The sequence below is a fragment of the Crocodylus siamensis genome, chromosome 1 (genome assembly GCF_052110815.1).
Source record: "Crocodylus siamensis isolate JL-2025a chromosome 1, ASM5211081v1, whole genome shotgun sequence".
Lineage (NCBI taxonomy): Eukaryota > Metazoa > Chordata > Crocodylia > Crocodylidae > Crocodylus > Crocodylus siamensis.
Window position 1 is genome coordinate 107,180,030 of NC_143395.1, and position 15,557 is coordinate 107,195,586.

General features: G+C 41.9%; 1 protein-coding gene across 4 annotated transcripts in view; it reads right to left on the bottom strand.

Moving 5' to 3' along the window:
* The window catches only part of MAP7 (microtubule associated protein 7), a 182,771-nt gene that overhangs the window by 69,378 nt on the left and 97,836 nt on the right, over positions 1–15,557 (bottom strand). For all 4 annotated transcript variants that reach the window (XM_090040020.1, XM_090040005.1, XM_090039993.1 and 1 more), the window contains exon 3: positions 8,816–8,893. In XM_090040020.1, the coding sequence (XP_089896146.1) occupies positions 8,816–8,893 (78 nt within the window). The remainder of the gene's footprint in view (positions 1–8,815; positions 8,894–15,557) is intronic.

The following is a 15,557-nucleotide window of genomic DNA, read 5'->3' on the forward strand; positions in this document are numbered from 1 at the left end:
AAATGGAAAGGACAAAAGAGAACTTGGCTGATGCAAAACTGACAACTGACTGTCCAGCTGACAACATTTCTCTGAACAATTATACTGTGCTCATCACTAGGTATCGGAGCACTCAGTAATTCTTGCAGCAGTGCATGAGTTCTTGCAAAAGGACTGTATCTGTGACAGGTTTGTCCAGACCCAAAGGCCCCGACTTCTCCATCAGCAAAATCTTTTGCCTGTAATTGCCTCTTTCCCAGGATTGATAAAGGGCACTTACTGTCCAACTGACAACTCTCCCAACTAGGCAAGCTGGTCCAATAAAAGACCTTGCCTCTCATACCCCTGGATGATCAAGCTATAAACAACAATGCTACTTCTGTCAAGTTAGGTGGCTGCTACTCACTCCTCATAGAGCAGACCAAAACAAAACCCTGTTTCCACATCATTTGCAAACTTGTGGGCCTGTGCGTTAATCCACCCTTGAAAGAGAAAGGCCTCTGGGCCCTGTAATAAGTAGGAGGAAAAACCTGGATTTGTATGTGGAACATACATGGGACAGTGTGGCCTTGACTTTTCCTTGGGCTACAGAGATAGAATACCCTGCAGACAAGGACTTTTTTTTTTCATAAGCTAGTGGTTGGAGCACATCCAGAAGCAGGAGTATTTATATCCGTTCTATTTTCTTTAATTCTGTCCAAAGTAACTATGGACATTCTCACCATCCATTTAAACATCCTGTACTGTTCTGAAACCAATTCCATTTTAGTCCTAAGTGCTATCTTGTGACAATGAGTCTCACAGGTCGATTTATGCACAGTGTAATAAAGTATCTCCATATATCAGTTTTACCCTTTTTGGTTTCATTGACTATCTCCTGGTTCTTATTCCTGTCAATCTGTGGCCCAGAAGAAATATTTTCCATTTAAATAGGTAGGCAAAGAGTGTAAGTGCTGGTACATTCTTAACTACAGTGTTACTAATGAAAGACAACATTCTTTGGTAAATTGCTGCATCAGGCCGAGTTACATTTTGATTTCCAATGTACACCTAGCATTTCTTCAGTGTTCAAAGCATTTTCTGAAAAGTAACACACAACAGCAATTTGCAGGAGGAGAAGAGGTTCAGAAAGCTAAGTTTTTCTTCTGTTTTCAGCACGACAAAAACATGTTGATATATTTTTCTAGAATTTAGGGACAAGAATGGTAACGAGTCAGCCTGGAATGATTTAAGTACCTTCTGATAGATGCCTACTGATGAATGTGTATGCTTTGTTCAGCCTGTGAAAAGCTAGGGTCAGCTCTGCATTACAGAGACACAGCACTTCCAAATGCAATTTTCTTGTCTGAACACTGCATATGAAAAAATATGGCTTCCTGGTATTACACAATCACTATATGTTCTCACATAACCATGTGCACCTCTTCCCCAAATATCAGCCTCCCAAACTGGGGTGTGTGTCTTAAGTGAGAAAGTATTTTTTGCATAGCCTTGCAAACTTTTTTGCTCTTTTTAAAATCGTTGATGCACCCATGGAGACCAGTCTTCAGCAGCAACTTGGGTTACAGCTTTTGGCTGAGTAGGAAAGGGAGAGTAAGCAAGCTGAAGATTAAACTTTGTGTCTGCTCTCTGCAGCCATAACTGGAAAAATATTTTTTCCCAACTTGCTTTTCCAAAAAAAAGGTGCACATCTTACTTGGGCATATGTTGTATGGGAGAAAATATGGTATTGTGACTCAGTGACTTCTGTATGAATTTTGTACCACATACAAGTTGAAAGATGGGATTTCCAAGTGCCAGTATGGTAAAATTAATCTGGAATCTGATTGCCAATCCCTTTTTTCTCTGGTTTGTGCATCATTATCATAAATATATAATTCTGCCCTTTACGACACATGTACAATCCCACCGACTTTCACATGAATCCAGTCATATAACTGTGGATCCAGTCATAGAACTGTGGAGGGAAAACTGGGCTTTGTGATAATCCTGTCCGTAGCACATACGGCAGGGAGAATCTAAGTTATCTGCACTTCCACATAATAATAGCACAGCTTAACCATAGAAAGCAACAGTAATTCATATCCACTAAAATAAGCTGATATAACTGTGCATATGCAGAAAAAGTTTGCTTCTCCTCTTGCTTAACCTAGTGTTCTCCTTTGTCTTTGGTTGAGAGACTAGGGACAATGGTACAAGTGAGATTGACTGGCGTTCAAAAAGACAGTGCAACTTTTATGCGACTCTCTATTCGACTACACTATAACATTTCCCCAGAGTCTGCATAGTTTAGATCAGTTCTACAACACCATACTAAAAGAAAAGTTTCTTGAGTTTCTTATGTTCCTTGCTCTCACTAGCTCATACTTGCTCTTTATATTATCCTACATAATTGCTAAATGCATTGCTATTCAAAATTCCATTTAGTTTTCCTTAGATGAGAAGTATAGGCTGTAGTAAGCCTACACTCTTTAATGGTGATTTAGTATAGAATTTGCTTGTGTCTACTTGACCAGAGTTTGGGTAAGAGAAAAGGCAAAGGAAATGAGCATGAGAGAACATCACAGACAACAAGGGTATGTCCACACATTCAAGCACATGAGCTTGCAGCAGCTCAAATAGAAGCAGTGCAAATTTGAGCCAGGGCTTTTTGCCTCAGTGCATGTGCCTAGACATGCACTTTGGTGTGGGGCAAACTGTGCCACCTGAGGCAAAATAACCCTGCCTGGCTCCTCCCAGATCTGCAGCCAGGGGGAGCTAGAGCCTGGGGCCAGTACCTGTGCTGTCCCCAGCAGTATAAAAAGCTGCCCTGGCAAGTATTTGAAAACTGAAAAATCCCCGACAAAAAAATCCCGAAGTCACTCTGTAAAATACCCCAAAATCCATGTTCCTCCACAATTAAAACAAAAAAACCACTCATATATATATATGAGTGATATATAGATAAATAAAATCAGTTGGGCAATGCTTTATTGATACATATACATCCACTGCTGAAAGATACTTGGAGGTCATGATTCCACAAGATGAACATGAGCCACCAATGCAGTGTCGCAGCTGGTAAAGCAAACAAACCCCTGGCTTGCATCCATAGATGCTTCAATTGAATCTCAGGATGCCATCCTCCTGCTGTACTCGGCCTTTGTGAGGCCGCAGCTGGAGCACTGCATTCAATTCTGGGCTCCACAATTCAAGAAGGATGTGGAGAAGCTTGAGAGTCCAGAGGAGGGCCATGTGCGTGATCAGAGGACAAGAAACTAGGCCTTATGAAGAAAGGCTGAGAGCCATGGGATTCTTCAGTTTGGAAAAGCGTAGGCTCAGGGGAGACCTGGTGGTTGCCTAAAAGTACACAAAGGGTGTTCATCCGGATCTGAGAGAATGTCTGTTCACCATAGCACCCGAAGGAAAAATAAGGACCAATGATCATAAACTCCTACAAGATTGTTTTAGGCTGGACACAAGAAAAAACTTCTTTACTGTCCGAGCCCCCAGGCCCTGGAATAGACTCCCTCCAGATGTGGTGCAGGCACCAACCCTGGACTTATTCAAGAAATGCTTGGATGCTCATCTTGCTGGGGTCCTTTGACCCCAGCTGACTTCCTGCCCCTAGGGCAGGGGGTGAACTTGATGATCTTTGAGGTCCCTTCCAGCCATAACATCTATGAAATCTATGATACAGTGTTAAAGCAATTTGGAAGCCTGCCAGTGTCTCTATCATCATAATAAATGATGAATTCTAAATATATGTTTTGCTGTTTGCCTTTTGTTTTTTCATCATAATGCAGTTAGAGCTTCCCCTGACCCCTTCACTAACCAGGATGCGGGGACAGCTGTGCCTGCAGCCACAGCTCCAGCCAGCAGGTCTCATCCTATCTGGCAGCTGGGCACACAGGGTGTGTGCTGGGGGAATGTGGGCAACTGTGGAGGAATGTGGGGGGCCTGTGTGGGCGGCTGCTCAGAAGCCCCTCTGCACAGCTCATGAACTGCCCCCCACAGGGGCCGCAGCCCCGCCAACAAGGGCCACATGCCCCCTCCATATCTTTTCTGAATTTAGATCCAGCTCAGTGATTTTCAACTGAGATGCCGCGGAATTCAGAAAGGTTATGGAGGATGAGGCTGAAAAGCTTGAATATCATTAGTATAGAAACTAATTCCTTGCTTAAAGAAAGATGTATTTGGTGTCATTTTTTAACGGTACATCTCAGTACTGCCATGACTTGCTCTAGCAGGGGAATGTAATATATATGTTTTGGGGAAAAAACAACACACACGCACACCCACACATGCCTTTCTGCATGTAAGAGTGCAGTATGCCACCAATTTTAATCCAGAAAATAAGGTATGCCTTAGCTATCAAAAGTTTGGGAAACACAGAATGTAGCATTTCAGTATTTGCAACCCCAAGCACTCACATATTATGAATCAGACCTCCCCCTCCAAAAAAAACCCCACAGGACTTTTACAACAAAGAAATCTGGGGTCCTTTAATTTGCCTTCTGGTTTAAGGGCCTAAAAATTTGATCCAAGGTCACTCTAAGTTGTGCTCAGCCATCATGAGACCTGAGCTTTTCCTATAATAACTTTGGAAAAGCATCAGAGATTGTGAAACTCATGAAAACAAAATCCTAAGATCCAGTTCACTGAGTTTCACTCTCACTGTTTTAGCAGTTGCTGGCCTGGACACACACAGATTTAGATAGCTGTTTTAGATATCCTAGACCCAAACCACAAAAAACCTTGAAGACAAGATCCAAAATGATGACCTTGGATTGAAATGTTATTGGAATCCACTAAGGAGAGCACACGGTGGGTATGAAGTGCTTATGTTGCAAAGGAGGGGTTGTGCAGCTAACTAGAAAACAAGAGGAAACCCTTTTCATGGCTTCTGCTTTCTTCCTTTGTCTTCTGTGTTCGTCTCTTTTCCTGCCTATTTGTAACCTCAAGTTAACAGTTGTGATTATAACGAATGGCTGAAACAGGAGAGTTAAATTGCTAGAGGATTACAACACTGTGCCTTCCATCTACATGAAAACAAAAGAATAAAGGTCTTTGCATCAAAATGAGACACATTCAAAGTCAGCCAAAGTCCCCTTTGCCACACAGCTTGTTTTATCAAGTTAAAATATGGCATATCGCGACACAGCATATCACTGTATAAAAGGCATATTCAATAGCACACAGGGGTCTTTTATGCCAGCTGTAGCATCAAAGACATTCCTCACAAAACGGAGAGGGTCAAGCATAGCAGCAACACAACGCAAAAGAAAAAGGCATTTTCCTCACAGTTATTAATGAATGTGGATGGTTACAGGGAGCCCTGTCCAGCGGAAGCAACACAGAACCCTGAGCACTGGCCACCTTCCAAGCTGCCAGCTCTGCCCGCTGGCCTTCAAGAGTTGATGCAGAGTAATTTAGGTTTCATTTACAAAGTTTAAAGGCTGAGTAATCAAGAAGGCATTTGTGAAGCAGAGTGGAAGAAAACTCATCCCCAGAGAAGATACGGCTACTAATATCAAAAGAGAGAGGATCAACTCTATCTAGAAGAATGTATGCATCGTAAGAGACAGGCAAGCTGATAGAAAGGCTCTCTGTCAATCATCGAGCCAGGTACATTTAGCAAGCAGAAGGCAATGACAAGTTAAGGGGATTTATCCAATTCTTGACACATGAATCCAGAGAAAGGATCATCGGTATTCAAAAGGCACAGAAGCACTATCCTGAAAGCAAACAGCTACTTCTCATTTTGTCTTTTACCATCTCATTGTCAACACCAATGTCATGACATGGTATGGCCACAGCATGGGTAGGGGATGAATTTGCTCAGTTCCAGTTCTGTGACCATCTGGGTGAAGCATGTAAGTCTGGTTCATGAGCATTTGCATAAGCAACAATCAGGTCCTGTCTGGAGTTGAGACGTGAGACCAGGGGTGCTCAACTTCTGGCCTGCGGGTCAGATCCAGTCCACAAGGACATCATTTGACCCGTGGGGTCTCCTACAGTTCCAGAAACTTATCCGTGGTGAAGCAGTGGCAGCATTAATTGTAGTTTCCTGCTGCCAAATTTCCAGATCCATGAAGAGCCCTTCATGTCAGATGATATAACCTTGGGTGCTAGATTGAATTGGTGTATGAGGTCAGGTCAGCACCCAGCCAGATCAGTGTGCAGATTACACCCATGAACAGACCCCATGCACTGGACCCAGCCCATGGACTGGCCCTATACCACCCATCTAGTCCAGTGAACACCATTGCCTTAGAGCTTATTAGATCTTACTCTGTAGCAACTGTTGTGGCTGGTCTGCATGTACAGTTGTGCACATCCCTTCATATTTAAATGCTTCCTGTTTCTTTGACTTTGTGATAACTGGCATTTCCTTTGGAGGGACTTTTGTGTTCTGCTTGGTCTACATTTGCAGCATAACCACCCTGCTCATTAGTTTAGCACATTCTGAGCATCTGAAACTCACAACAAAGGTGCAGAGAGTCCATAATGCTGTTCAGGATCAAAGCTTTTTATGGGAAGGGAGAACTTCAGTGGCCAGGCATATACCACACTTGGGGTGGGCAATTTCCAAAAAAGGCACATGGTGCATGTACTCTGCTGCAAAGATGGCAAGAAGCAAGGCACTGGATGAATAACTGACAGACTACTTCTTACTTTGGTTTATGGCCTCAGGGAATGGGACATGGATGTTATCACCTGTCCTACTTTGCAAACTTGAGACAATCCATCAAAAATACTCAGAAATGAACACTTCCATTCAAAACATTTATAACCACAATATTTCAAATTCAACTGGCTTCTCCCTTTTTTTGTGTAGACTCAGAGTACTGGGGTTGGAAGGGACCTCATGAGGTCATCTAATTCAACCCCCCGCTCCAGGCAGGGTTGCCCCTCACTAAACCATTCCAGTCAATGACCATCTAAATCTATTCTTAAAAACATCCAAAGATAGAGATTCTGCCTCTCCACACTAAGGAAGCCTGTTTCAGTGCTTAATCATCTTCACAGAGAGAAAGTTCTCCCTAATACCCAACCTAAATTTCCCTTATGACAATTTTAGACTATTGTCTTTGCCCTGTCCCCGATGGCTATGGAGAATAGTCTATCCTCATACTCCACATAACCACCCTTCAGATATTGGAAGACTTATCAAATCCCCTCTCAATCTTCTCTTCTCCAGACTAAATAGTCCTAGTTCTTTCAGTCTATCCTCATAAATCATGTTTCCCAGACATCTAATCATTTGTGTCATTCTCTGCTAGACTCTTTCTGTCCACATCTTTCTCAAAGTGTGCAGCCCAAAACTAGACAGTATTCCAGGTGAGGCCTTACTAGTGCCAAACAGAATAGAAGAATTACTTCTCTTTATTTGCCAGTGGCATTCCTATTAATGAAGCCCAGTATGCTTTTGGCCTGTTTTTGCAGAAGAGCACACTGTTGGCTTGTACTCAGCTTATGATTCACTGTGATTGCTGGGTATTTTTCTGCAGAACTGCAGCCTAGCCAGTCATTCCCCAACCCTGTCAGTATTTGTGCATGCTATTGTTCCATCCTAAGCACTGGACTTTGCACTGAAATTTTATTTGATACTTTGATGAGGAAAAAATAACCAATCCCTTAACATTTGGGGGAGCACTATATCACGTGGCACAGGATAACAAAGTAGTGTGGCACTTTTTTTACAGATCAAACTATTTGGTGCGATTTAAATTCCAGACTTATTTATACACCCACTACTCTCCTCAGTTTCCTTTAGCAAACACCAAATAAAAAACGAAAAACATTCATGAAAGATTTATCTACTAAGGGCAGATTGCTTTAAAAATGGATCAGTACATGCAAATATTACTAGCCATTCAGCAAAAGAAATCTTTGTTAATTAATGGCTCATTTAGATTAGTGTACATACATAATATCATCAGCGAGATTGTAAATTCCTTACATGACAGCTGAACCAATACATAATGAATGAAATTCATACCCAGTGCTGAAGTCAGAACAAAACCAGGTTTACACATCACTCCAACTGCATTTTTATGACATGTGAGACTTAAATGGTGCATCAGTCATTCTGCACGATCTCGCAGAAAGGGGAATACCACCCAGTAAGAATAAATTTATTTTTTTTAGTAGAGAGGAGTGAGATTTATTATTGGCAGTTCTGTGCAAGTAAAATACAATGACAATAGCTTTCAGCTTGTTCTGTTATATCTGCACTGAAAATAGCTACTTACCTGTTAATGTTGGTGTAAACATGCACTTGGATAATCTAGTTAAGAGTACTGTATACACTCAAATACGGGATGTACACGTTTTTACTTGAATGTCATTAATAGACACCATTAATATACAATACGTAAAAAAACCCCCCACACACACGATCAAAACACCAAGTATCAAAAAACTCAATCTACATGCTGACATCCTGTTTTTCCATCTTATTTTATGCATGATACAGAATGGATTTGTCATATTTAGAAAGGAATTCTGCTCTCCTTTACACAAGTCTGAATCTGGAGAACTCTCCCTGATGTCAATGAAGTCACTTTGCACTTATCTTGGTATAATCAAGGGTACACTTTAGTCCATTTGGTTCAATAATGTAAAGAGATGCAACATGCACACAAGAGGTTCACTAATGACAAATACTCAGATATGCATGAACACAAGATCTGCCTTCAAGATGTAATGGCATGTCTAAAAGGACGTTATTGAATTTTTAATTCCATCCATTTACCTTTTGCTGCTAAAAGCATATTAGAATAATGTATTTCTAGACTCAGATTACAATCTACAAAATTATACCTGCTAAATAACATAGACCATAACTTACCTAACTGCTTATCTCGTTCCTCCCTCCGTTCCCTTGCAAGTCGTTGTCTATCATCAACCTTCAGTACTGGGGGTTGATCTGGGAGGGGGGGAAAAAAAAAAAAAATCAGGAAGACAGATTCAAATCTAATAACAGGAAATACAACCTTGTTATAACAGCAACTAACAGGCAGCAATAACTCTCAAAGATGCCTCAAAAATACCTATTTAGCAAAGACAACTTAATACAATTGTGAACCCATTCTAATTACAGTAAAGGAAAAAGAATAAAGTTAAGCCCTTGCTGCAAGCTCTATGGTAAAGTGGCCACCCTGATTGCTAGCAAAACTAGCTGTTATTACAGCTAGACTGTGTATTTAAAGTTTTAGGACTGTAACCTTAACAATCACTTTGTTAAATATAGAAAATGACATAGCTCTGATGAAAAAGAAAAAAAAAAATCAACTTATTTCAGGGATGAAGCTTTATAAGCTGCTGCACAGAAACTGCAACACCCCAGGTATTTTAGGCCACGTTTATAACCATCTCCCTGCCAAGCTTGGAACAAATGCCAAGGAAATATGTCCTGCCCATTCAATCCCATTCTACCTAGTATCATAGTACTTGGCATCATAGTGTTTAGGGTCAGAAGGGACCTAAACAGATCATTAGGTCTGACCCCCTGACCTGGGCAGGAACGGGTGCCGGGATCTTATCACCCCAGCCAAATATCTGTCTAACCTCCTCTTGAAGACCCTCAAGGTAGGAGAGAGTACCACCTCACTTGGGAGCCCATTCCAGAGCCTGGCAGCCCTAACTGTAAAGCAATGTCTCCCGACGTCCAGCTTCTCTCTAATAATTTGTGGCCATTATTCCTAGTAACCCAGGGTGGTGCCCGGGGGAATAAAGCTGGTCCCCAATTCCTGCTGGTCCCCCCGGTGAGTTTGTAAACGGCCACCGGATCCCCTGTCAGCCTTCTGTTGTGGAGGCTAAATAGGTTCAGGGCCTTCAGCCTCTCTTCGTAGGGCCTGCCCTGCTGCCCCCTGACCATGCAAGAGGCCCTCCTCTGGACCCTCTCAATGCTGTCCACATCCCTCTTGAAGTGTGGCGCCCAGAACTGGACGCAATACTCCAGCTGCGGCCTGACCAGTGCCGCATAGAGGTGGAGGATCACCTCCTTGGACCTGCTTGCGATGCATCTGTGGTTAGCCTTACTGACCACTTGCCTTGGCAGCTCATGTTCATCCTGGAGTCAACAATGACTCCAAGATCCCTTTCTGCCACCATGTTGACAAGAAGGGAGTTCCCCAGCCTATAAGTGTGTTGCTGGTTCCTTCTCCCTAGATGCAGCACCTTGCACTTGTCTGCATTGAATTCCATCCTATTCTCATCCACCCACCTCTGTAATCTATCTAGATCTAGCTGGATTCGGTCCCTCCCCTCCAGCATGCTCATTTCACCCCACATCTTGGTGTTGTCAGCGAATTTAGACAGCGTGCATTCTACACACACATCCAGATCACTGATAAAGATGTTGAATAGTACAGGCCCCAGGACGGAGCCCTGGGGACTCCACTGCCCACATCCCTCCAGGTCAAAAACAACCCATCCACCACCACTCCCTGGGTGCAACCATCTAGCCAGTTTGCCACCCATTTCACTGCATAGGCATCAATGTCACAGTCACCAGGTTATTTTAAGAGAATGTGGTGGGAAACCGTGTCCTGCACTCCTACACCCAGCAATCAGGCAACAGACAACCTACACTACCCTGAGTGTGTTCCCTAGGCTACCTACATGGGACGATTCTAGGCCACCTCCACTGCTTAACTCCTGGGCTTCGGCGCACACAGTGCAGATGTGACTGGGAGGACCATATTTCCTTGGAGGTAGTCCCAAGTTTGACAGGGAGGCAGTAAAGACAAGGACTTCTTGAAGCATAATGGCCTTGATACAGCACAGTACTTATGTGTTTCACATCAGGCACATTAGTAATGCCACAGCACACTTATAAGTTAAGAAAAAGCTTGCATATTTGCTGAATCTAGCCATGTTTTTAGGGCAGAAAAATAATAACCAGCTGAACAATGAATATGTACTTTGCATCCAGCTTTATAGAATAAAAACTGCAATACCCCATTGATTCAACATTGTAATTCCCAAGACGACACTGTATATTATTCTGTAACCCATCTGCAGAAGATTCACACGGCAGAACATTCTTACTGTACAATACCTTGAACATACAGAAAGCCATTTTATAGGACGATAGAAAAGTGTATGCCATGAAAAATATGAGCTGGATCTTAACACCGTAATAGCTCTTCACTGAGGTGCTGTGAGGTCTGTAATAGCTAACAACATGACATTGAGTCTCCCACCAAGTTCTTGAGGTATTTTAGAGCTGTGCAAGGTTTTATGTACCACATATACACAGTACAGTATGATACTGAAACAAAAGAGGATAGTTTTATCAACTGAAGAAAGTCAAGACCAGTGGCTTTCAACCTGTTTTTGGACTCAAGGTGCCCCTCATTAGAATCAAGCCACCCTCTCAGATAACCCCAGCTTTTAGCTTTCACTCATTTTTGTCTCCAGAAAAACAACAAAGCAATTATTCTGTTGCAATGAACTCAGAAAGACCGTAAATGCTCAGAACGTCTTGGACACTATGGATTTGTATTATCTTGAGCAGAGACAACTTGAGCAGGGTGCGGGGTCCCACCCCAAATACAAGGAAGCCAGCGGTGGATTTGGTGGGGGGGGGAGAAGGGGGGCCGAGCATCTGGATGCACCTGATTCAGTGGCGGGGGGGTGGGGCAGGGGGTGCAAGAGGCCAGAGGTGCTGGATTTGGTGGTGGACTTGGCGGCAGGGTGCCAAGCAGCTCGATGTGAAGTCAGTGGCAGTGCAGCAACTCCATGGGGCCCCCCAAAGTGCAGGGTCCGGGGTGGTCACCCTGATTTGCATCCCCCAGGGATGGCCCTTATCTTGAGAATCACATGCAAGTGTTTCCACCCTCCAGAACCCTTAAAGGGGTCTCATATCACCCTGGTTGAAAATCACTAGTCAAAACTTTGGAACTTGAATATTAAAAACTTCAAAAAAAGAAAAGAGAAAAAAGCAGTCTTTCTGGGAGACTGGATCATGTCAAGGATTAGTGATAACAACCAAAGAGTCTCTTTTCAGTATGTTGCTGATTTAAAACCAGCCCAGGTCCACAGCCTAAAAAATTAATGCTACTTGGGCACATTTATGCGTGGGATTAATCCACACAAATAAACTCCCTGCCAGCCCAGGACTGCTCCGATGGGTCTCCATGTGCTGTGGAGGGGTTGGCTGAGGCATGAGGGTGCTTCAGCACTGGGGCTGCTTGCCAGCTAGCCCCACCCTGAAGCACCCTGTGCCCTAACCAGCCAGAGCAGCGTCTATATGTGCACAGCTGCTCATGAAAAAGCTGTGCAGCAGGCTAGGACTTGTAGATACAAGTCCTAGCCTGCTGTAGAGTTTTAGTTTTGTGCACCCTAATAGTGGTGCATGTGTAGATGCTGAGAAGTTTACTGTGCAGTTAATTAGTCAACTGTGCAGTAAATGTCTCACACAGATATGCCCCTTGTTGAGTATATGGTGGCAAATAGGGCATGTGTTGCCAGCCTCAGTCTGGTTCCTAGAGGAAAAGATGCACAACACAAACACCGTCACAATGGACACCATCTAATTACTTTTTGGCAAGCTCAGTAATGGAGCAAAAAGCTGAATTCCCACTTCATGCCAGAATACTGACTCTAAAGCAGGACTGAGGTACACTGGAAATGGAGGATGTAGGAAATCTTGCATTAACATTGTTCCTGCTTACTTGTTCTTTAACAAAATAAGTTAAATCTGGACAGCTACTGATTTAATATGCTTCTCACAAGTACTGAAAAGTTTACCAAAATCAGAACACAAAAACAGTAAAGATTTTTTGGATATAATAAATATTCAGTGTTACTTTGACACTAGGGAGACTTAGACACTGGCATTTGGGGGTTTTTTAAATCTTAAAACAATGAGTGAAGTAAAGGGAGTATCTTCTGCATGACAAATTCCTAAGCATAGTCTGGATGCAACATGAATCTGCTTAATAATGGATGGTGGGTAATTACTAATGTACACTCTATTTTACGTGCAAAAACACTGCTGCTGCAATTGTCAAATCAGCCAAATAGCAACCAGAATACACAGTATATGCAATTATGCAACTTGACAGCAGAAATACCTGAGTTGTACAAATGCATCAACTATGGACGTATATATGTTTGCATATGGCTTCAATTAACTTTAAAAATAGGTTTTTCGTAATTTCTAAAATTACAGTAGAATAGAAAACAAGACTAAATATAGCTAAGTCCAAATCAAAAGATGTTTGTCAAAAATTAATGTTGAAGTGAAGACAAGATAATTATGGACTAATTTATACTGGCTATTTGAATTAGAACAAGTGAAAAATGTGGACTTAAGTTAACTGGTCCAATAGATGCTGGTGCTTTGGATCCATGTCATCTTGGATGAAACACCAATTGCTGACTGGCTTACATTTAATTACCTAATAATTTATCAGTGAACGATGATCAATCAGATAAATATAATCTGATCAGAGGTTAGCGAATGTATCCCTGATTCAACAGAATTAAACAAACGTAATACCGCGTTTAATGGGGCTGAATCACACTATGTTTATTCATTACGAATCGGTAGCCAAATCAAATTAATGCTATTAAAGTAAAAAGTCACCAACATGAGCGTGGGTAATCTCTTACCTAAACATACTGGGTCACATCATTAGCCAATATGAGAGATTGGCCCAGGTTAATGAAGTATATGGAGCTATGCTGAGTTATGCCAGCTTTAATTCTGGTTCGGTTTAAGAAAATGCTAGCTCTCGTGCAGTCTGCTTATCAGATAGGAACAGGACAGAAAGTTAACCTGGTACTCCTTTCTGGAGCACAATGGATTCCTCACTTCCTGTGACCAAAACAAAAAGAAATCTTACTGCATTTCCCTAATTGGAGTAGGTGAGAGACATTTGAATCAAAGTGCAATATATATATTAAAAAAAGACATGGATTTGTTTCAATAAATTCAGCATGATATGAATTTGTTGGTAAATGACCAAAGACCTCAGGATCATGTAGTACACAATACTTCTTTCAGAATATACTATTCTCCACCTGTTTCTTTTTAAATTTCTAGCATTTGTTCACCTAGGAAAGGAGGAGGAGATTCCTTTAATAGGTGCAATGATTATTCGGAGAATGAAGTATGCCTGTTCTGGAAGATGGCTAATCATGAACAATGGCAGGAATAAAAACAGTAACCTCTGCTACTGAATTTCAAGACATTCAACTATTCCTCATCCATTGCACACTTGGAACTTCTGTCTGATGCACTAAAACAGTATCAAGTAATGTAGCAGACATATGTACAAGATTTGCATATGTACTGTGTAATGGGTGGTTTTCCATATATTGCTGAGAACTGTCCAAATGTAAATAAAAGCTGGTACAAAGAAAAAAATAAAGTGGCATACCAAGTTATCACAGCAGCCTTTGCTCTGTTGGTGGTGCCATAGAGAAGGGTACTGGAGCAAATCGTACTCTGTTAATTAAAATGTCTTTTCTAGGTCTGGAAATCAATCCTTCGTAATTCGTAATTTGGCTGCATGCCCGAACTCCAACAATAGTGCTCTCAATCTGCTGATCAGTTGACACCCTGCATATATCATTTTAAAATACGTGGCAAGGAAGAACATTTTCACAGGACCTGTTATCCCTCTTGTTTCTCATGTTTGTTTGCTTATGTAGGCAGCATCACTCAGGAACCCAGATGGAATGGCATTCTAAAGGAGTGCAAAAATGCCTGTGTATATATATGTTTCTTCATCTTATTTATCATGGTGACAAGTGCTGGATTCTCCTCAGTAAGATGGGAGAGATATCCTTGTTAGCATCCTGCATACTGCAAAGCTCACTTCATACTTGCTAGAATACAGGAGTTGAGGGTGCTCTGTACTTGGCAGAGAGAGCTCAAGCTCTTTGCAGGATGAAGCCATTGATACAAAGGTGCTGATTGCTTATTTGTGCAGCACTTGTCTTCCTGATGTTAAGCTACTCATTTCATTCTGTTAGATAATTGTACCTTACATGGTTTGGGGGCATAATCTGCAAATGCTTAATATTTTAACCTGTTTGACAGGACTGTTCTGAAGTTATCATCAATGATTCCATCGCGGATCCAGAGTTGAAGCTGGATTTTACACTTACAGCAGGGATTTCACTTCTAAGGTATGAATGAAAATGCAGTACATGCTTCACAAAATGACAGGCTTACTCTGAGTATAGAATGAATTTTCAGGGGAGTCTGGGTCTTAACATTAAAAATGGATCCGCATAGAAATGTAGCACTCAATGTCAACCTTTTTCTGTCCCTAATTATCCTAGAAATGGAAAATGCAGACTCTTACAGCCTTTCATATAATTAATATCCATTGAAATCTCTCTTTCAGACTACATTTGGACAAATCAGATTATAATTTTGCCAAATTACTGATTGTTGTATCTAATTATTACATAGACTAAATAACAGAGATAATTTCAATAATTTAGGCCCCTCTGGGCCATTGTGGCATCAGAGGTAAGTCAGTCACTTGCTGAGTTTCTTCATGTCTGACCCAATCCACCTGCTTCACCATGGCACTTCCTGGTGTGAGAAGAGCGGACAGAGGGAA